Here is a 23,758-nt window from a genome sequence, read left to right on the forward strand (position 1 = left end):
AGGGGGAGGGGACAAAACAAAAAAAAAGCACACACAGTCTCCACACACTGCATTTGGATGAGAATGGAAAAAAGCAGAGTGGGAAAGAATTGCCCCTACATTTAATTCTCATTATAGAAGGAAAGGAATATTTACATTTTAAAAGGATCTTTTTCCTAATGCACAGGAGTCTCGGTGCTTTGTTACTGCAGAATTCTCCTGAGGCACATAAAAGTGTTTTACTGCAATAAGCGAAACTTGAGCTCATTTAAATCTTTGTCACTAAAGGCATTTCTCAATGCTAATTGCTGAATTAATATTAACAACAGAAACGCCTCATGTTACCCATGGTGTCTGTTTCTCACAGAATTATGCTAGTTTCTAGAGTTCAGTGAACCTTTCAGATTCTCTTACAAATCAGTGGAAATAGAAAAAAAGTTAATAATAATCTCACTGGGCCTTTAAAAGTTAAATCTCTGAATGTGGAATGAGAACATGTCCAGATAATGGCAACAAAGATGGTGAGGGACCTGGAGACTATGAGGAAAAGTTGAAGGAGATAGGTGTGCCATGCATGGAGAAGAGACAATTAAGAGGTCACCTGATAACTATCTTCAGATATTTGGTTGACACTTAGCAGATGGAGCAAATTTGCTCACCCTAGGCTTGAGCTGCTTGTCAGTGAGGTCACCCAATGTCTTGGCCAGAAGCCAGTGGTCAGTGTGTTGGCATGTGATCCAAAGTAGTAGGTCCAAATCAGCATTGTTCAACCTTGGGTCCCCAGATGTTCCTAGCCTACAGCTCACATCATCCCCAACCAACTTAGCCAATGGTCAAGGATGATGTGAGTTGTAGTCCAGCAACATGTGGGGACTCAAAGTTGAAGACCACTGGTCCAAATAACAAGAAATGGGATTTCAACTAAAGCTAGGAAGCACTTCTTGAAATTACAAGCTATTTGATGGTATGAGCTGGATCAGACTGCCTAGGAAGCTAGGGGACTCTCCTTTAGTGGCAGAGACTGATGGCCAACTATCAGAAATGCCTTAACAGCAGATTTCATGCATCTACAAAGGGTTGAACTACATGACTTTGAGGCCTTTTCCAACTCGTATGATTCTGTGGATCGAGCAGATATATGTTGTCCCTGGTGAGCATGCAAGTACACAAATACTTCAGTTTGTGAGGTCCAGTATGTTTTGCTTACCCTGTGGATAGCAAGCTGTGGAAAGATAAATGATTGCACTATACAGTAGATGGAGAAGAGACTTCAGCAGTAATGTGTAATAGTAGGTGGGTGAATGATGCACTGGCCATGATCCTTATGGTGCAATACTATGCATATGCACTCAGAAGTAAGTCCCATTGTGCTCAATGAGATTTACTCCCAGCCAGTTGTGCATAGGATTTCAGCCACAATGTGAAAGTGGAGACGTCAGCAGTACACAAAAGAATGCCTACGAAATGCCTGAGAATATGCAGTCTGTCCCTGTTCTAAGTTCTCCTTGCTCATCTGAGCATGAAATCCTTGTCAAGAAATCATGTAATAAAATGATCTAGGCAGGATCTTGAATAAAACTGGCATGCAGGCAGATATCCTTTCTAGCCAAAATTCTAGATAAAACTCATATTAACACAAATGAAATTTATTACAGAGGAAAAAAAGTAATGTCTTTTCCTTCTCAGACTGGTACAGGTACTGCTCCTCCCTATGTGTTTAGGCATCTTTTAAAAGTACCATCTTTTGTGACGCTAGATCATCACCATTAGATTAAGAACCTAGTAGAATTAAACTCCAGAGAATGGTACTTTAACAATTCCTTATCCCTTTGGACAATTACTCAAAGGGGGGAAAAGGAATGACCAAAAATGTAAAGCCACTATCCTAATTTTTTGATGCTAACATTTCTAATGAAACCAACTATTTTTACTAGGTATTTTAAGAGCCATGAACTTGGCATTAATTTCCTCTAGCTGACATCACTTCCCTAACCAGAAGGAAACAGGGTCAAACAAAAAAAGATGTGGTCTCAGAAGCATTTCCCTAAATAGACATTCTTGATGTGTGCATGGAGTCTACACATGTAATTATGGACACTAACATTAGGAAAAATTGCTATGGGGAAAATGACACAGGCATTGCAAGCAGTTTGGAAACTAAAGCTTGCAGTCCTACTTACTTAAAGGACCAAACTGGACATTATGAGAAATGCATGACTGTATTTCAGGTATTCGTGTGTTTTTAAATATAATTAAAGAGCAATGTCAACAAGAGGGAGATCAGACACCAATGGCAGCTTCTAATGGCAGTGGGAATACCAGCTTCAGGGTTGGCAATTTTCAATTTTCAACAGAACCTTAGTGTGGGATGAAAGGGTTAGTATGCCAGGTTGAACTAGGAGACCTCAAGATTGGTACCACTGTGGTGGGAAGGTAAATTGCATTTCCGTGTGCTCTGGTTTCCGTCACAGTGTTCCGTTGCACCAGAAGCAGTTTAGTCATGCTGGCCAATGACCTGGAAAGCTGTCTGTGGACAAACGCTGGCTCCCTTGACCTGAAAGCAAGATGAGCGCCACAACCCCATAATCCGCCTTTGACGGGACTTAACCATCCAGGGGTCCTCGGGTTACAGATGCTTCAGGTTACAGACTCCGCTAACCCAGAAATAGTACCTCGGGTTAAGAACTTTGCTTCAGGATGAGAACAGAAATCACCCAGTGGCAGCGGGAGGCCCCATTAGCTAAAGTGGTACCTCAGGTTAAGAACAGTTTCAGGTTAAGAATGAACCTCCAGAACGAATTGAGTTATTAACCCAAGATACCATAATAATAATAATAATAATAATAATAATAATAATAATAGTCTGAAATTTCACTAGCTACTCCATTTTTAATTAATCAAAGATTGAGAAAGACTGACAACCTTGTATGCAAATGTTTCTTGAACATATATTTACTCAGAAGTAAGTCTCATTCAGTTAGACTTACTCACAGGTAAGTGTGCAGCAGCAGTCGGTGGGAAGTACAGGCAGAGAAGTGTTGCTCACCTGGCTTCCCAACACTGAGCCTTGCTGCCAGTTATCGAGGAGAGAGGCATGAGGAGCACAACATGAGGTGGGTGGGGTGGCAGGTGCATGGAACTGGCTGTGCTGCATCTCAACTGCCCTCAGCTCCCACACCTTGCCCCTTGCCCCTTCTGAAGCTGGCAGTGGCACTTGGCCTTGGGAAGCCAGGTGAGAAATGCCTCCCTACCTGTGCCACCCCACTGACCGCTGCTGTTGGCGTGGGTATGGTTGCACCCTTTGGGGTTCATCTTTGGATTAAACGCAAATAGATCAAAAGGAAACCCAACTCACGTCACACTGGAAAGGCTTCTCCCCTGTGTGGGTTCTCATGTGCTCATCTAGGCCTCGTTTCTGACTGAAGGCTTTGTTGCACTCGGAGCACTGGTAAGGCTTTTCCTGTAGCACAGTGAGCAAGAGAAAGAATTAAAGTGACTCAGTGCAGAGAGCAGGCTATTAACAGGACAGCATTCCATACTGGATGGCGAGGGCTTTGTATTAGTTTCATGGGACAAAGTTCAGTGAGTCTTTATAGCTGGTGGGAAAGCTCTAGACTGCCACCTTGTACTGCACCGGAAGTCTGGCCATGCCCTCTCTCAATATATCATTTGTTTATCAAGCTACGAAGTCTATACAATCCAGTGTAACTGTTCCCACAATTATCGTTCATCATCATGATCGAGACAAAATTACAAATGCAAAATCACACCTAAAAACAACTCCATTTAGTTATTTAGCTATTGTAACAACTTCAAAGAAGCCTGTTAAGTTCCATGTCTCAATCTTCAACTTTCCTCCTTGCCTAAATTTTAAATTATGTCCACTTCATACCATTTCAGTAAAATCCAACAGGTACAGTACAACGCTACACTAACTATAAATTGAGTTCAATGGAGCTTACTCTAGGATAAGTAGGTATATGATTGCAGCCCTTATCTCTCACTCCTTCCATTTGGGGGCTATCTACATTTTTGTAATGAAAATTTACTGAATACCCCCTCAAAATAATTCAGCAGCAATAGGAGCTGTCTTCCACTTTAACAATTAGGAATCTTTCTCTGTCTTTCATAACCAGTGTTTTTCAGGGAAGTGGGTGTGTTTGTTTTTCCATAACTTTTAATATGAATAACTAAAAAGCACAATGTCTCAGAAAGCTTGATTTACAACCTATTTTCAAAAGAAACATTTTGATTGAGGCCATTTTTAATTCTGTCAACCATAATACCAATGACCACAAGTGCTAGGGTTTTCCAGAATCACACAATTAAAAGGAGTTATCTGTGCATACGATATGGAAAGAAATTGTGGGAAGTCTATACACTGAAATTTTAAGAGGCTGTGGACGCGTTCTTCAGTATAACTGACAATGCTGGGCAGAGATTCCTGTCAAGAACCCCTCCCATCCCCACACATCACTCATATAAATAATATTAATATTTCTACAGTACTTCAGTGTTAGTTTTAAACTTGCCAAATGCATGATGAAATTACCACTCTGAGTAAGAACTCCTCAATGTAGTCTCAACATACTCCTGATGATGGAGCTCTTTTGTGTAAGTTTTTCCTTTCAGAGAAATGTTTATCCACTTTTGTGGCTTTTTGATATTTATTTTACTTTGGGTAACCAGCATTTTAAAAAAATACATCAGAATAGGTCTATTTCCTAGCAAACAAGATATTTAGAAAAGAATCTTGCGGGTCCTGTCTTCAGGCTTTTGCGTCAATAGGATTTTTTCCCCTCCCTGACTACAGATTGAGTAAATACTCCACAGACAGGCCCCTGTAATTTTTACAGAAGTATATGTCTCAGGCATATGAAAAACAGGCATCACCAACATAGACTTAATTTGTTTTGTATTGTAGTTAATGCAAACCACATTTGGTGTAAGCCCTCTGAAAATCCATTTTATTATCTGCATGTGCTGCTCAGTAAAAAGCTCAAAATAAAGTGTAATAAGCAGTTCCATATCTGAGATGCAAAGAAATGCAGATAGTATACAGAACAATCACAGCTATGGGATTACTGACCATGCCTCACAAATGTTTTGTTTATCATTTTCCTGCACTGTGATTTGAAGATGCTGTCTCGTCCACTCTGGGTGAATGGCTCATTCCAACTCCGAAAGTGACTCATAAGAAGAGGACATTTGAAGGAGGAAACCCTCATGAAAGAAAACCTCTGAGAAGAAAACACTCCATTCCAAGAAAACAATTATCTGGGCTGAGGCCATCGGGAGCAAGCATTTTCATTGTCTTGTTTTCTGAGTTTAATGTACTTAAACCTATTTCTGTCAGAGACGCTGCTTCAGCTGCAGTAGCTGGCAACTTCACTGCTAGCAGGGCAGACAGACAGAGTGGCCACAAAGGAAAAGGGACCTATCACGGTGTAATGAGATTTTTTTTCTAGTGCCACTCAACTCATCCGGCAAGCTGAGAGTACCAAAAATTTACCTGGCTTCTGTCCAGATATATTTCTAATGTAACCTTAGCCCAACCCATGGCTGCAATTTATGAAATAAGGCTGCCCCGTAAGTCTTCCATAACCTAGTATGAAATAAGTTTGTCGTTTCTTTACCCTTTCCTATATAGGGCTGGTTCACACATCTCTCAGTGAATGTAGCATTTTGTGGTTAGATAGGGATGCGGGTGGCGCTGTGGGTAAAACCTCAGCACCTAGGACTTGCCAATCGTATGGTCGGCGGTGCGAATCCCCGCGGCGGGGTGAGCTCCCGTCTTTCGGTCCCAGCTCCTGCCCACCTAGCAGTTCAAAAGCACCCCTAAGTGCAAGTAGATAAATAGGGACCACTTTATAGCAGGAAGGTAAACAGGGTTTCCATGTGCGGCGCTGGTGCTGGCTCGCCAGAGCAGCTTCATCATGCTGGCCACGTGAGCCGGAAGTGTCTCCGGACAGCGCTGGCCCCCAGCCTCTTAAGTGAGATGGGCACACAACCCTAGAGTTGGACACGACTGGCCCATACGGGCAGGGGTACTTTTACCTTTTAGGGATGGAGTATGGATCAAGGAAGGAGTGAAGAAAGAAAGACTGGTGGCAAAATAATTTTTGCAACCTAAAGTTTTAATATATGACCAAGAGATGTGTTTTTGATGTGTTGGTTCACATAAAAGAGACAGGTTATAGAGTTTCCTTTATTACATATATGCTTTGATATATGACTGGCATATTTTATATTTACTAAGCTACTTAGTGACAGTGACAATGATCCATACCCACAACCCATTTTTATATTCCTGTCATCAATAAACGCAAACACATGACATTCTTTTACTTTGGTGAGTGGAAGTAGTTGCTTCTATAATCTGATAGATGCTCCATAAACAGTTGGAATTTACAGTCCTAGCAGCCATTCAGTGCCTGTGAAATCCGTTTTTTATTATCTTCCAGATGACCTTCTGTTTATTGACAGTTAAGCCATCCCTCCCTTTCTTTTTCTGTGCTTTTAGATCTTTTCATCTTTCTTTTAATGTCTTCAGTGTCCCCATTGTCCTTCCTAATGGCATTAATTCTCTTCCCAAATTGTTGCTATAGTTTTTATCTTTATGTTTTGTATAGATTTACTAGTGTAGAGAACGTGCCAGGCGACATCTTTTTCCACATTGTTAATGTTTTATTGGTGCCTGAAGTATCAGTTACTTGTAATAGAAACTTGGAGGGTTGTTATTATTTACAGTCCTTGCTTTTGTTTAGTGGAACATTTTCTTTAGAAGAGGAAAGGTTTGCAGAAATAAAAGTTGCTTCTTTGGGCTTACTCCAATATGGCTAAAATGTTCATAACAGGCATGCAGTACCATCCTCTCAAGAGATCATACCAGCACCTCAGAATGCATAAGCTTGTTCGTAAGTATCCCCACATGAAAATCTTCCTGCATGCGGAAAACTAAGGCAAAGTTTTCACAAATGAAGTGGTAAACCTCTATCTGGTCTGTACCAGTTCAGAATGCAGATTGCAGATGGTTGTCATGATTGAATATTATAAGATACCACATAGAAAATCAGGTGTCAAGCCAAGGTGTCTCGCATAGCCTTAGCCCTTAAGGAATAAGTCCTCAATTGTGGTAGGCAATGGCACTGTCCAGACACAGGAAAATTAGAAGCCACTTTCCAGTATGGATACCAACCCTAGAGTATAACATTTTGCAACCTAAACTTTCAAAGCCAGCACTTCTTATTAAATGAAGAAACAACTGGTTTCTAATAATGCACCCCCCAAAACACAAATGCTTTCATATTTCACATTTTCAAAAAATCTGACTAGTCTAATAATATGGGCTCAAGGTGCTTAATGGGACTGCATGATAGGAAAAAGATCACATATACGTGTGCTCAAAAAAGACAAATCCCAGATGAAATTTTGGAATTATGCTAATGCTTTCCAATCTTAAAAATTATGCACTTTCCTCACAGAGTTCTTGTAAATAATTACTCCCTTTTGCTTTTAGTTTGGAGGATAAAACTCAATTGGCAGCCAATGTAATATAGCCCATGTATACAGCAGAGCAATAACATCAACATTCACACACTGCATAGTTGATCTACCCACAAGAGCACAGTTAACAGCAAACTGCCATGGAGTTAGGCATGCTACCAACAAAAAAAGAAACAAGAACCTATGAAATTCTTACAACCCTCTTTGGTCTGGAAACCGACTATGGACTTTATGAAATGGGAAAAGTCCTTCCCTTTAGATTGCAATTTAAAGAAATTATTTGTCTAACAGGTGGTAGCAGACTACTGTACCAAAGCCATAATGTAGCCTTTAAAAAAATAAAGTCAAGAAAAATGGGGAAAATTTATTTTATTGCTAGTCATGGTGAATATCCCACTCCATAAACCACATAGCCCTTCAGAAATCCTGGTGATGTCAAGCTGTAGGCAAGGACCTTGAGGACTGCCAACCAGATCAATTGCTTTTCAGTTTTCCATAGAAGCATAACAGTGAACTGTAAAAATATAATAATTGTGGAACTACAATAGTTTTGTGAGAAAATAAACCTGAAATTTTAATGAACCCTAGGATTTATTATAAATTGGTTCAGACAGGAGGTGCCTAGAGATATTTTGTTCCATTCTCATCAGCAAACTTTTAAAATGCATTTCCCTCTACTGGAAAATCCGATGATTAGTCATCTTCAGTAGAGAGAAACCTCTACCCTATAAAGCTAGATTCCAAAAATATGTCAAATACAAACCCACAGCAGTAGTAAAAGCCATGGCTGCAATCTAGTACACAGGTAAGCGTTCTTAAATTCTACTGATTTCAAAGGAAGTATAGAATACATAATTATGCTGGATTGTGGCCAATGTCTTTAAGTCAACAAGAGACTGGAAGATTTTCTCTGAACATGCCAAAGGGTAACAGGAATTATGTATCTTTTAGGTATTAATAAGCCTGTGATTACAAATGAAGAAAAGTTTATTTTCAGACTAGCTCCCTTTGAAAGTAAAAAAGAGGAGTCCAGGAGCACTACTTTGCTTCTTTTCTTTAAATGCTGAGAATTTTAATCTGGAAATCATGTATCTAAGAATTAAAATAAAAGGCAGGTTTAAAACTTTTCATTGGAGCAATAAAACGGATGTTCAATTAGTAATAAATCATAATCTTGTTTAAATCTCCAGACTTAAAAGGGGGGAAATGAACACCCCAGTTCTATAGACTTCATGTGCTTTTCCTTAAAGTTTTAAAGGATATCATTAAATGTTAAAGATAACAACCATAACTAAAGAGCAATCAGTCAAAACATCAAATGCTGTCAGATTCTGTAGTTGTCTGAGATGGAAATTATTCCAACGTTCTCAGGAAACCTAGAACTTAGATCACTGGCAGAGCACATGCATTGTATCTAGAAGGCCCCAAGCTCAGATCCCCAAATCTAAGTTTAAAAGACCTCGGCTATGAAGATTTAGTGCTCTGCCTGAGCTAGATAGACCGATAGTCTGAGCTGGGGCCAAACTAGACATGACGCTAGGTGTGTCATTAGAAAGACTATCCATTTTAAAAAGAATTAAAAGCAGGTGGGAATTTTCATCAGGATCATAACACATGGGGGGGGGGTGAGGTGTGTTCTGCTATAATGCTGATGAATCCCCCACAACGCTGCTTATTAGCCGAGGAGATGGGTAAGAGAGAGACTGGTCGGATCTATACTGTCAGGTGCTGGTGGTAGTTGCTCGTGAGTAACCAGGCAGGACTCCGACCTGTCTTTTGCAGGTTTTATTGATGCAAACTATATACAGTGCAGAAACACAAAGTTCATGTCCGTCTTAGTCGCTTGCAGATTCTGGGAGTGGCCCCTTCTGGTCCCCCCCCCCCAACATAAGAACTTAGACACCCCAAATCTCTGTGTTCCCTCCTTACGTTTCATCCCTCTGCGTAAGCTGGGAGACAGAAACGCCATGCCTGCCTCCTGGCCAGCCGGGCTAGGTGAGGCGCTTGGGCTCTCAGTAGCATCTTTGAGCCCTCCCCTTGCTTGGCTGCCCCCTTCCCACTCTGCTCCACTGGAGGCGTGGCTTTTCCCACCGCTCGCTCAAGGAGGCGCTGCTTCTCAGAAGTGCCAGAGGCTCTCTGTATCCCCCTGCGCCCTCCTCTGTCCCGATGGCAGCCCCCTGACATATACCATATGTTTAAGAGTTCTTTAAACTACTTCAACAGTCATGGCAGTAAAAAGTATACCAAAGTAATCAAGTAAACTTGGGGGGGGATATATTTGTTAAGGATGCTCAGAGTTATTAGGAGATCCCTCACATAGCTACAATTCCCATCTGCCTTAATAAACTATAGTTCCCAGGATACTTCATGGGAAGCCATTACTTTTAAAGGGTTGTGAGTGTGTTTCACACGTTTGGTGTGAATACGACCACCAACTAAAACTTGTGTGGTATGCTAATATAGTGAACATATCAAAATAATTTACAATTCTTTAGTGTGTCCATGTATGAAAAGTGTGCATATATCTCTTGGGCTTTAAAAGAAAAAAATGATGCTCAGAATCCCGTCCTTCATAGGTCTCATGGTACAACAAACTATGGCTTACTGGGACTGCACAAATATGGTAGCCCCAGAGAGGAGCTTGCCTTCATTTTGCTCTTCTCCAGTCATTTAAGTACAGTCTATCACAGCAGCTAAAGCAAGGTTTGGCTCAGCAAACCAAGGATCAACTATATCTTGTGATAAAACATGTCAAACTGTCATCTATTCACTCAGAAACTCAAAGAGCAGGCTCCAGGTTGGGTTCTTGCTTCGTGTGAAGTGAAGGTGGTTAATTTGCGTCACTGAAAACTCTTTGCAAGCTCCTATTATTTTGCAATGAAAGATCCATAAACTGGCAAGAAGTTACATAAAATCTCAGTGGATTATAAACAAGAAAGACTTTCAGATTTCAGAAAGAGAGTGTGTAAACAACATGAGGGGACTAAACTTGGAGGGTTCAAACAGACTTTTTGTCTCTGCTTTCTGTATTTGCAAATCACACTTAGCATGGCTGAAAGGATTTCCAATAGTGTTGTTTGTCACAGGCAATGAGGTACGTAACATTTCATCTTCTTATCTGACCATCAGTCATGATGTCTCAAACTTCTTTAAACCATCATGCCACACATGGCTTGAGTTAAATGACTGTGGAAATGCTCTGTTTTCTGTTTTAGAAACAAGGGTATTTGGATTAAATACGAAGGTTTGTTATGCAACAAAAAGTTTGCCACACCACCCTTTACCGTGAAATACGTAATCCTACAACACAGAAAAACGACTTTGCAATTCTACAGAATCTGATAAGGATTCTGACATTCAAGTTGAAAAGTTTTATGAATATGTATCATGCTGCAATGTTTCCTTTTGAAATTTGCCTTTTTATTGGGGAAAAGATTTCCTACTATGCAATATATTTTTATTTCCATGGTCCACTTTAGGTTGTCAAACAAACAGCTATAACACAAGGTAACAGAACCATACGTACCCTTGTGTGGGTGCGAATGTGCATTTTCAACCCATCATTCTTGCTGAAAGCTTTGTCACAGTAAGGACACTGGTATGGCCGCTCACCTGAAAATAAAGTAAACATCAGATTTTATAAAGAATTATTACTATTACTTATATCACCCTTTTCTGCCACTGAGTTCAAAAGAGCACAGAGAGGATTTTCAGATATTATTCCTCAAGGCAGGGTTTACCAATGTTCTCCTATCCAGGCAATGACCAGATCCAGACATGCTTCGCATCAGAAATGGTGCTGCACTGTGTTCCTTCAAACCATGACCAGGGTCTAAAAAAAATGTGGCCAAGGAAAAAGAACGTACTGTCTTAGAGGATCAAAGAAGCACAGCGTGTATGTCTGTCAAAGGCATATTTCTGTGGTCAAATGTTAATGTTCACTTCATACAAATGAGGGCCTCGTTCACAGTAGGTTACTGATTGCATGGGAAAGATCCACACAATTGGCACAGTCCACATGGTTATAATAGACACTCAAACACACACACACACACACACACACACACACACACACACAGCCCTGCAATGTGCAACTGTGCCACACTGAAACTATTCCCATGACACTGTCTCTGTGTGTGAAGGAGGCCAGAAGGCTGGGGCATTGATGCTTTAAAGTGACTGTGCACTTAAGAACAAAAGAACACTAAGTTCTGCATCAAGCAGGGCAACATCAAAGTACAGCTGTTTGATGTTGTCTTAACAAGATATGAATATGACAATCCACCCCCCACCCCCATATTGCTGGTGACAACAGTGCTGACTGCGTGGTGGGACATCTATAACGGTCACTTTATGGCCATTTTTATGGATAGTCATTAATTGTATTCAAAAGTACAGTATGTTTTCCTGACCTCACAGCTGTTCATCATTAGAGCCATCTGGGTGTCACCATCCAATTTAATTACCTCAACCCATTCTATTCATGTATCTTATTTAACTAAAAGCAGATCGGCTGGATTGCTCCTGCTGTGACTCCTGCTGCATAACTTCTAGTTAGATGCCTTCAGTGGTTCATAGCCTACTGTATTCCCCCTCCTCACAAAAATCAGGGCTATCATGCAAAACAAACAACGAAATGCAAAACATACAATATACCATTTCACTTTTATGCATGGCTGATAATATTACAGAACTTTCATCCCACGTTTTCAAAAGCAAAAGGAAGTTGTATAATGCTGTGATACGACTGTTTTTTTAAAAAGTTCATCAAAAGGAGTTACCCTGATTACACCACAACTGATCCCCAAGATTTTCAGCGCCACACATTTAACTGATTTTGGCAGCCACTGGGTTTCAGAAATAAAACTGTCTTGGCTGCCCTGCTGTATAATCCATGTTTGGCATATGACAGAGCAATGTTGAATCCTCTTATTGGAACGTTTGAATGGATGGATGTCAGTCCCTCTGATCATGGTATTCTTGTCTAGAATGACCATGCTTCATTAGTTCCCCTCATACTTTGGCAGCGTCACTAAACTGTTAGTCTGATTTCCAGAATCTTTGAACCAGGCCTCAGCCATCTTATGATGAGGAGCCACATCATGAACACTTTACACCCACATTTGAAGCAGTGTGATACCACTTTATGGGTCTTAGTAGATTAGCTATGTATGCTTTAACACCGTTAGGAATAAAGTCACCTGAAGACCCAAGGGTGGAGGAACAGTAGTGTACTTGTAAAATGTGATTGCCTCTCTCTTTTCCCACTATCCCATCACCCTGCCTTAGCTCATTAACTCTGAATAAAAGGATTTGAGCAAATATTTTTTAACAAAGCCTGAAAGCTGTCCCAAGCACTCCGATTTACCCGTTTCACATCTGTCTGAAACGTGACACTATCTCTTGTGACCCTTGATGTCACTAATCCATGCTGTCATCCTTTGGACACTGCAGGAGCTGTTGGGACTCAAACATTTAATTAATCTAGTTGACATTTTAATGTTCTGAGGCTTTTTGCATTTCAAGGGGAAAGTTTGGAAAGATTCATAAGCAGATGACTGCTGACAGGCCAGTGCTGAGATTCCCCCCCCCCCTTCATTCTTTGAAGAGAATCAGAGAAGAGATTTGCTTTAATGGGGTGGCTTTAGGGCTGATAGGAACACTGTTCTCAATGTCCTTTGCAACCTTAGCATTTGTAGCTCTTGAAGAATATGGCTTGGATCTCGACTCACATGAGGAAGAACCATCTCAACCAACAACTCACTCCACTGCAGTCCCCTTACACAATATCCTACATAATTCCAAAGGGTCTCCCAACCCTCAAATTCTGAGGGGCTGCAGGGGAAAGATGAAGGTGAGAATTCCCCATTCAATGAATGCGAATGTTAGGATTCAAGCAACTCAGTAGATTGTGGTAGAAGGCAGCACTGGCATCTGATAACAAAATGTTATTCCTGCTTTGACCTGCCTTGGATCATCCATCATATAGATGTGTCCTCATTCTTTTGTTGCTTAGCTCAGGATCCCTTCCAACAGACAATTTCAGCTCTTACAGCTAAATCAAAGCCCTCAGGATAAATTAGTGGATTAATGAAATGCTGCTATTACTAGTGGAAGTGGTGTTTGTGTGTAGGTATCAACTGCAAGTCTTTGGGGGGTTTTTCTGGACACTGCTACATGTTGCTCAGCTTGGTAACAATCTTAATTCCTGCCGCAGCTGTGCTGAAATGAAATTCATCCTCCCAAGCAGCAATTAGCATTAGGGTCCCATTTTACACCAATGATAACTTCTTTTTTTTACTACACCAGGGAGCAAATTTTACAGAGACAGAAGTTGGGGAGAGGAGACTTAAACCTCCACTTTGCATGAGCTATGATATTTATAACCACCCCCGGCCCCCTGATGACCAGTATTTAAGTTTAAACAACAGGCAGACAATGTGATTGCTCAGTCATGCAATTTATGAAGTACACAGAGATGCTTCAGAATAAGAATCTGTTGTGGTAGCACAGGATACAATAACCGCAGCCATAGGAATGCACAATGCTGACAATAAGAACTGGAGAATTCTTTAAAAAATGTTGGTTCCAGTTATTTTCAGTTTTCATAAGCAAAAGTTAACATTATTTCACAGTTGTTGAATATTTCTGCAGCTTACTTTGTTATGGTTTGACAAAGGAGCTTTACAAAGAGCTTAAAATATTCCCTCATATTTCAATCCCTATGTGTAAGTAAGTACCATTAATTTCAGTGCTTTCAAAGCACTTTGAAATTACATTCTTAGGCCCATTTAAAATATTACTTTCAAGGTGCATAAACAATTCATTTAATTTTTTAAAAACTAGATTTTTAAAATTCCAGTTGTATCAATTGTCTGTTGTTGGGGTTTTTAAACTAGGTTTTTAATTAAATCTCAGTACTAACAAATTAAAAATTACACTTGTATTGGTTTATAAAAATGAATCATGAGCACCCATCAGATTATCTTAAAATCTGTTTAACCATTTTTTAAAAATATATATCATGGGAATAAATATCTAACAGGGCAATCCTATCAGACCCACGTCACACTGACCAATGGCCAGGGCTGATTCAAGCTGCAATTCAACAACACAAGGAGGGCACCAGGCATACAGGATCGATCATTGATGTGTTTGTATTTTTCACAAACCAAAATATGTTGTGAAATAAGTAATAAACCAAAAGTAACAAAAGTAGGTTTTGCAATGCCTATTAGCTGCCTCTAGTTAGCCATGGCTTTTCTACTTCTGTATATTTCGCAAAGCATTATGTGTGAATGAGCCCTTAGTGATCCTGCATGTGCCTGTTTACATATTGGGAGTGGGAAGGAATTATGCAACTCCTGAACAGAGTGCGAAAATTCAAACCTTGTGGTATAGCCCAAAATGGAGATTTAGTCTGTAACTCAGTTTTATGCCATTACATAAGAATAGGTTGTTTTCAACATGAAGCTGTTTTGCATGCAATGGTAGAAGAAGAAGAAGAAGAGTTTGGATTTGATATCCCGCCTTTCACTCCCCTTCAGGAGTCTCAAAGCGGCTAACAATCTCCTTTCCCTTCCTCCCCCACAACAAACACTCTGTGAGGTGAGTGGGGCTGAGAGACTTCAGGGAAGTGTGACTGGCCCAAGGTCACCCAGCAGCTGCATGTGGAGGAGCGGAGACGCGAACCCGGTTACCCAGATTACGTGACTACCGCTCTTAACCACTACACCACACTGGCTCTCAGTGAAGTTAGCCATGGCTTAGCATTATGGTAAAGTTAGCCATACTATTATGGCTTAGCATTATGGTAAAGTTAGCCATGGCTTAGCATTATGACCACAAACTGCAGCAAGCTTTGGACTCATGTGTTCCCTGCCCATCCTCCAGCGCAGCCACAAGGTGTTCAGAAACACCCAATCCCACTTTAGAACAACCACAGCTTAGCATTATGTCCAGCCTCCCAATGGTGCCTAAGCTTAACTATCTTAAAACTATTGTTTGAAGTTGGCTTGTTTCAACAAACTATAAGGAAGGTTCAGCCCAGTTTGCGGGGTTCAGATGGCACTCTAAAATGGAAACAAAGGCTTCTCGATCTTCATGGCTGTGCCAGAGAAAGAGAGGTGAGAAGGAAGCACATGAACTCTTGTAAAACTGGTGGTGAGTCTGATATAGCGCATTGTGTTGAAACAGATTTTCTTTATAGAACTCAAACAGATTGGGTTTCAGCAGACTTCTTTTTATTTCATCACTCCCATACTACATCCTTGCTGATAAAAAGAGAAATCCAGAATATTCATCCTGAATGCTGACCGTTTTATTTAAGTATATCCTAAATCAGATAACAGGAGAAAGAGAAGCATCAGCAATCCAGCACTACAATACCAAACCGGGACCACAGTCTATCTGCAAAATCAAGGTAATTCTCCTGGGCAGGAGGTCATGGGAGGTGAAGGAGACGGGCCATCTGGATCACACATTCAACACCCCCTGCCAGGTGATCAATAGAGCAGTCCAGAAAGGAAGCTGTAAGAGAGCTTTTCTAATCAGAGATAGTGTGAGGTGACGACAGCAGGCAATAACAAGTATGAATGGACAAAAGGTTAAGGTAACGGAGAACAGCATAAGTTTGTTAGATACTTAGAGAATGCTGTACAAAAGTATTCGTTTACACTTTTAGCTAATTTAGAAAAGTCTACTGCAGCAATAGAGCTCTTGCTGCAATCACTTAAAATTTTGATTTGTCTAATTGCATAGGATAGGTGTTTATTTTATTTTATTCTTGTCAGGAGAGAGAGGAAAAAACACACTACACAAAGCTTTTCATTGAAGACAATAGCCGAGTTCTCACTGGCAAGTAAACCAATAGAAATCTGTACCAGTAAACATACCAGCACTACACATGCACGACTCACCGGCCTGTGCTTTCAAGAAATTTATAATACAGTACAACCCAGCTATCCAAACAGACCAAGAAACATCAAAAATAGGGGTGATGTTTTTCTAAGCACACATAGGATATGAAAGATGCACTTCGTTGACAGATAGCCAAGCGATTAAAATAAGTGAGGTTAGGAAAAGGGCTTTTTGCTTATTTCATTATGTAAAACTTTTGTTTATAAAATGTTCAGTGAGGAAACGAAACCAGAACATTCAAATAATGTTCAAATTTTGCAAACCAAATAGATATAAATAATCCAAATCAGCTCCAGCTCAATATTGAGCTTGAAATATATTCTGACTGGGTTTGGGGAGAGCTTTCATGAATTTGCGAAGTACTGGCAGTTAGATGTCTTAAAATGAAACATCAGATGGTAGTATTAACACTGAAATCTTGAGTTATGGCAACAAACCAACAAAAACGTAATGAATTCAACTGTGATACAATCCTGGTTCCATCTATGTATGGTTATTGTAATAGAAACAGCATTACATACTTAGGATGTCTTCAGGAAATAAATAAACTTGACAAAGCCACTTAAATATATTTATTTGGAAATAAGTCACACTTGCTTTAGTAATAGCTTCCCCCTTAGGACTCCAATTTATATTTTGAGGTATGATAAAAAAACAATTTAAGTTACATTTGATCCAATCGATTTCAATGGAATTAAGCATGTTTTCTTTGTTGGATTTGAGGGCCCTTGGGTTTTTAATGGGATGGAATCAGTATTTCTGACCACCCCCTCTTAAAAAAAAAAACACGAAGGAAGGAAGGAAGATTAAAATCTCTGACCTCTGTGAACCCAGTGCTGGTTCTTTTTCCAGCTCCTCACAATATTCAACCTATTGGGTGCTGTAATTCATTTGATCTAAAGAAGTCACTAGCAATCTAGCCAAGCATCCTTTGAAAGAATGTGACTCTCTCATCCACTAGTAGCAAACCAACAGGAGGCTGACAGCTGCCTGAGACTTTACAGGTACTTTTGAAGATTTAACTGTCGCGGGGAGATAAAATAGACAATGATGTACAACCCCAAAGTGCTAGGAATGCAGAACTCTTTAACTTTGTGGCTTATTAGAATGAAAGTATTTTTATAGACAACAGATTCTTTCTTTTAAAAGGAAAGAAAAATCACCCAAGTGATTTGTTATAAAGAGAGGCTGCAGTAAGATCAAGGAAATTTACTATGTGGCAGTGTCCAAGATGAAGGATACTTTAGGGACTTTAGGGAACCCAGAAAAAAAGAAGAAGAAATGAGAATATTTATTATTGCTATCATTATTTATTAGATTTCTTGCCTGCCCGTCACAGTGAAGTTCTAGGGCAGGTTACAATTTTGAAATACCATATTAAAATCGGTTTAGAACAAATTACAGTCAAATTCCACAGTAAATAAGTGCGCCTTAAGCATACTACAAAAACTGAATGATGACGGGGCCAGACAAACCTCTGTGGAGAGGCAAATCCACAGCTTAGGTGCTGTCAGAGACAACAACTTCTTCTGGGCCACCAGTCCCCAGACTTCTGAAGGTGATAGAACTATCAAAAGGGCCAACTCTGCTGGAACTCCAGCTACTAATCTGATTCCTGCATTTCAGAATAGTTTCTGAATCTTGTTCAAGGGCAGTTTCCATGTAGAGTGCATTGCAGTAATCTAGTCTGTGAGTTACTAGAGTTGCTAAGACGTCTCTGCTCAAAAGAGGCCAAAGCTGGCAAACCAGCCAGTGAAGGAAATAGGCAGTTCTAGACACTGAGACCATCTGAGTCCCCAATGGCAATGTTGCATCTCTTTCTTCTCCTGGGGTCAGTGTCAGAAATATTAAACATGTTTTTATTTCAGTAGGATAATTTTACTCCTTTAAAATTTTGGTAAAGTCAGTAAGGATTCAGGGTGGGAAGGAAATTTGCTACAGTATTTCCTATTTTGGCAGGTGTTAGCTTTCCAAAAGTCTTGGGGACTGGCCTTTCCATCCCTTATTATACCATTCAGGACAGTCAGGAAACTGCTGCAGACTACAGTCACGTGTATTGTGAGTGATAAGGCAAGAAATAACACACCAATGCTATGCGAACTTCACTGGCTGACTATTTACTACTGGGCTCCATTGAACACATTAACTCTAACTTATAAAGTCCTGAACAATTTAGGACCCAAATGCTTAACAGAGAACCTCTCCCCTTATCTGCCCTGCAGTCCACAGGGGAAGCCCATCTCATGGTTCCTTCTGCAAACATTTCTTGTAAGATAGGGTCTTCTTGGTGGTGACCCCCTTGTCTGTGGAACTTGATCACTATGGAGATAAGGATGCCACATGCACATACCCATGTCAGCTTATGATACATCTGCTGACACAAGTCTTTGGGCAAGGTTAGTGAATTAGCATGGCTATTTGCAGTGCTGCTACTTAATTGCTTTGTCCACTGCTGCCCCAGTATGCTGATTGTATCAGTGGAATTTAAACATAGTTGTTAATTTGATATTTTCCTATGTTTGATGTTTTCCTTTGTTTTTATTGGGTAAAGCACTCTGGGATTTTTTTAGTGAAGACTGGTATTTAAATTGAATTTAGAAATAATAATCATAATCATCAGTGCAAGATACCAGTATATACTGTAAGGAGGTTAATTAGCCAAGATGCAAAGTACATATCTAAGATAGCTAACTGAGTTTTGAAGAGTTCAATCTCAAGTTTGTTCATCAGATAAACAGGGGATTTCAGACTTCTTCGGTCATAACCCCTTGCAGATTATCTTGGGTCATTCACAATTCACTTTGTTTCTCTATGAGAAACAATCTCTACCTAACCAGGATAACAACTCCTTTATTGTTTACACAATTACTTATCAGCAAGGTGAGTCAAGGGTTCCTTTTTGTTGTTGTTGCTTTCTTCACTTTGAACTCAATTAATTTGCCTCTGGGATAGACCCTGAATTGTGCAAACAACTCTGAGATTAAAGTGTGTTGGGGAGCAAGTGCTTATAAGAACCCCCTCCGGAAGAAGAATGAGGCCGGGGGAAGGCTGGCGCTGCAGCAAAATGCTGCTGAACACGTCCCCTCCGTGGCTCCTGGTTGGATGGCCACCGAGGGGGCGTGAGCGCCAGCCAGGTGAGCGGGCAGGCAGGGGGCCACACCCCCTGCTAGCCTGAGCTCGGGCCCCGACCACAACCCCTCCCCTCCCTTTCAGGGAGGAGAGTCTTTATCAGCAAGGTGAGTCAAGGGTTCCTTTTTGTTGTTGTTGCTTTCTTCACTTTGAACTCAATTAATTTGCCTCTGGGATAGACCCTTAATTGTGCAAACAACTCTGAGATTAAAGTGTGTTGGGGGGCAACTGCTTATAAGAACCCCCTCTTGTAAACAAGACCCAGGCTAGAAATAACAAAATATTAAATTTCGCTTTCCTTACTAAAGCATGTTAAACATAAGGATTGTTTGGAAATATATGAATTAAGGTCCTCCTAATACACCAATGCTACTTCGTTTCTACTGCTGAATCCAGCTTAAGCCTCTTCAAAGCCATCTATGACCCTGTCCTTCCTTATATCTATGCTCTTATATCTCAGTGCATCACTGTTCATGGTTATTACTCCAATAATAATAATAATAATAATAATAATAATAATAATAATAATAATTTTATTTATACTCTGCCCGTCTGTCTGGGTTTCCCCAGCCACTCTGGGTGGCTCACAGCATATATTGAAACATAATAAAACATCAAACATTGAAAACTTCCCTAAACAGGGCTGCCTTCAGATGTCTTCCAAAAGTAAGATAGTTGTTTATTTCCTTGACATCTGAAGGGAGGGCACCACTACCAAGAAGGCCCTCTGCCTGGCTCTCTGGCTCCACTGCTGAAAGATTTGGGCCATTTGCCACACGCTGAAACATTTAGGCCAGTTCATTGGAGTTATACCCTTGACAGGAATCCCAAGGAACAGTTACAGTGTAGTGTAGTGGTTAAGAGACTGGTAATCTGGTGAACTGGGTTCGCGTCTCTGCTCCTCCACATGCAGCTGCTGGGTGACCTTGGGCTAGTCACACTTCTTTGAAGTCTCTCAGCCCCACTCACCTCTCAGAGTGTTTGTTGTGGGGGAGGAAGGGAAAGGAGAATGTTAGCTGCTTTGAGACTCCTTCGGGTAGTGATAAAGCGGGATATCAAATCCAAACTCTTCTTCTTACAATATCTAGGAAGCCAATCTGCTGTTACAGTAACAAAGAGAGGTGATACAGAATGTAATATTCTGCAACCATTTCGATGGCAATTAGTTTACTGATGTGTTCCTTTAAGCCAGGCCTGCTTTAGTTGGGACCCATGAAGTGGAACACAATATGCCACCTCTGTCCTACTGTGGGCTCGACAGCCCTCATTTTTGCAATCCGAAGGAAAAAAATACATTTAAATGAGCTGCAGCTGGGTCGACATATGTGGATGGAGGGATCCGTTTGGCTTAATGGGTCACACGTTGAGTATGTCTGCTTTAAGGTCACAGCCTTCTACTACTCTACAAATTAATACTGGGCCAAACCGCTCTATAATGAGCAAACCTGAAGATAGCTGTGTGGTGGCCTGGGGACAAAATGGTTGTTAGCCCCTTTTACAAAACCACAACCTAATCCTACATATTTTTACCGAGAATTAAGTTCAAGTGTGTTCAGTGGAGCTTACTCTCTGGTAAACAAGCGTAGGATTGCAGCCTCAGCTGCATATGGATCTCATCAGGATATGTTTGCAAAAGTCATGGTGCAGTGAGAGACGTATTCCATGTGAATTCCCTAATGTGAAAAATGCTCTGCCCACGGAAAATTACGGTGCCAGAGTAAAGGATCCTAACCAAATATTCTCCCTAATGTTTCAATTTTATGTGTGCAGATTCTGTGATAAGCATGCAAATATGCAATAGTCTACCTTTATTCTGAATATAAACCAAATACATTTTCTAAAAGCTTCTACTAGATTTTATGTCCTTGCACAAGGCTTGCCCCTTTAGCAAAGACCAAGAGTGTAGGAACAAGGCATGTTGATCAGACCAAAGGACCTCGTAGTCCAGCATTCTTTTTGCACAGTGGTCAATCACAGATTCACTTTCAAACCTGAAAGTTTAATAAAAAACTAAATGTATAAACAGATCACATTGCTGCACATCGAGCAAGGAAGAGCCTTCCAGAGAACCGAAACTGTAGACAAATTAGAATTCGAAGTGAAATGGTGGAGGAGGATGAGAAATACAGACATACTTGTGGACTTCCATCCAAACACACATCAAATAATAAAGGTTGAAGGAAATATGAACATGCTTAGTTTTCCTGCCTTGCAGAGAGTGTTTACTAATCTCTGAGAAGAACATGGTTGTCATTACAGTGGTGCCTCGCAAGACGAAAAGAATCCGTTCTGTGATTCTCTTCGTCTAGCGGTTTTTTCGCCTTGTGAAGCAAGCCCATTGACGGATTAGCGGATTAGCGCTATTAGCGGCTTTTAGCAGCTTTTAGCGGCTTTTAGCGGCTTATCTGCTTATCGGATCAGCTGATAAGCGGCTTAGCGGCTTAGAAAAAGGGGGGGGGAGGGAAAAACCCGCAGGAACTCGCAAGACATTTTCGTCTTGCAAAGCAAGTCCATAGGAGATTCGTTTTGCGAAGCACCTCCAAAACGGAAAACTCTTTCGTCTAGCGAGTTTTCCGTCTTGCGAGGCATTCGTCTTGCGGGGCACCACTTTTATAACAAGATTTACTAGACCCATACATGCTGACAAATGACCATGAATTATTGGGGCTATGTTATGGATGTTTCCCAATCACACTCAGATCTCGTGTTTGTTCCCCAATATGGATGGGCAGTATTTGCTTGTCTATTGTCCTCCAAGATCAAATTTTCTTAAATTTCTTTACGGTGACAGCTTTCAAGGATTATACTGTAAATGTTGCACAGGCAGACACCCAGCTGTTGACAGGATGGTGCAGACTGCAAAGCATTGCTAGCCGGCTTCCTACCACAAAGCATCATCAAGAGGTGGGGGACATCAGATTGGCTCCACTGCTGTGCCCGCTTTGAGCTTCCCACAACTGAACCCTCCCCCCTCTCCATAACTGGCAGCAGTACTTGGCTCTAGGAAATCAGGTGAGAAACACTGCTCTGCCCCATCCCTCACTGCGCACAAGTAGAAAAGGTTACAACAGGAGGACAAGATGAAAGCACAACACCCACATGTTTGGGGCAATGCTCAAGTCTTGGGACTGTCAACAATTCACTGCACTTTATTCTGGAGATATCAAACTTAATCCTACATCAGTCATGACATTTTTTAAGGTCTAAATTAGGTATTAAGAAATACGAAGATGCTACTGCCCTGATGGATCATACCGGGGTCCACCATTTAGTACAGTGTTATTAGCTTCCTATACCACAAATGTGTTAATGTGCAGCTACATACAGAGTCAGATAATATCACAGTGACCAGCAAACAAGGATTCTGTGACCATCTACTGAGTCCTTACCCTCCAGTGAGGAACTACAATTTCAGCCCTTTCCAAGAAGTAGATTCTGTTTCAGCTACACAATCTAAATTTTCATTGGAATAATCAGTATTCAGCCCTGGTTACAGTCAGAATTACAAACAGGACCAAACAAGTAAACAGCTTTAATCTTAACAGGTGGCCGTGAGAGATGGAAGTGATTAAGACTTATCAAACATATTAGGAAGCCAAGTGATTAAGTGCACATGTTCTGTCATCTTCCTGCAAGCCAAATTTGTTTATGCAAAACCGAACAGAATGTCATAAGAAGACTATTTGTTAACAAGCGCTTTGCATGTCAAACACCAATCCTCACCCTTTTAAGTTGGAAACCAAACATCACAAAAATACTCAGCAGCTTGCCAATTACTCGAATACGTAGTCTGTGGTAAACAGAATGCTCTAGGGCATCCACTTTGTTTTCGAAATTTGTGTCTTCGATGTACTGTCAGATCTATAGATAAGTAGAACTACTTCATAATAGGTGACAGAGACACGAACAGCCAGTTGTAAGAACATGATGGCACTGAGGGATTGCCAGCAAAATCTATAGGTAGGGAACTGGAGCTGGGACCAGTGTGTGGCAGCAGTGAAAAAGGCGAATTTCATGTTAGGGATCATTAGGAAGGGAGCTGAAAGGCCAACTGCAAATATCAAAATGCCACCATACAAATCTATAGTGCAATCGCATTTGGAATACTATATACAGTTCTGGTCACCTCACCTCAAGAAAGGATATTGTGGAGCTGGAGGAAGATCAGAAAAGGACAACCAAAATGTTCAAGGGTAGGCAGCAACTCCCTTATGAGAAAAAGTTA

At 40.7% G+C, this 23,758-nt stretch overlaps 1 protein-coding gene across 3 annotated transcripts in view; it reads right to left on the minus strand.

Annotated features, from left to right (window-relative positions):
• PRDM5 (PR/SET domain 5) overlaps positions 1-23,758 on the minus strand; it is an 86,547-nt gene that overhangs the window by 8,049 nt on the left and 54,740 nt on the right. For all 3 annotated transcript variants that reach the window (XM_083460342.1, XM_083460343.1, XM_083460341.1), the window contains 2 exons: positions 11,012-11,097; positions 3,335-3,439 (listed from right to left, as the gene is read on the minus strand). In XM_083460342.1, the coding sequence (XP_083316468.1) occupies positions 3,335-3,439; positions 11,012-11,097 (191 nt within the window). The remainder of the gene's footprint in view (positions 1-3,334; positions 3,440-11,011; positions 11,098-23,758) is intronic.

Source organism: Podarcis liolepis (genome assembly GCF_965112155.1).
Source record: "Podarcis liolepis genome assembly, chromosome: 9".
NCBI lineage: Eukaryota > Metazoa > Chordata > Lepidosauria > Squamata > Lacertidae > Podarcis > Podarcis liolepis.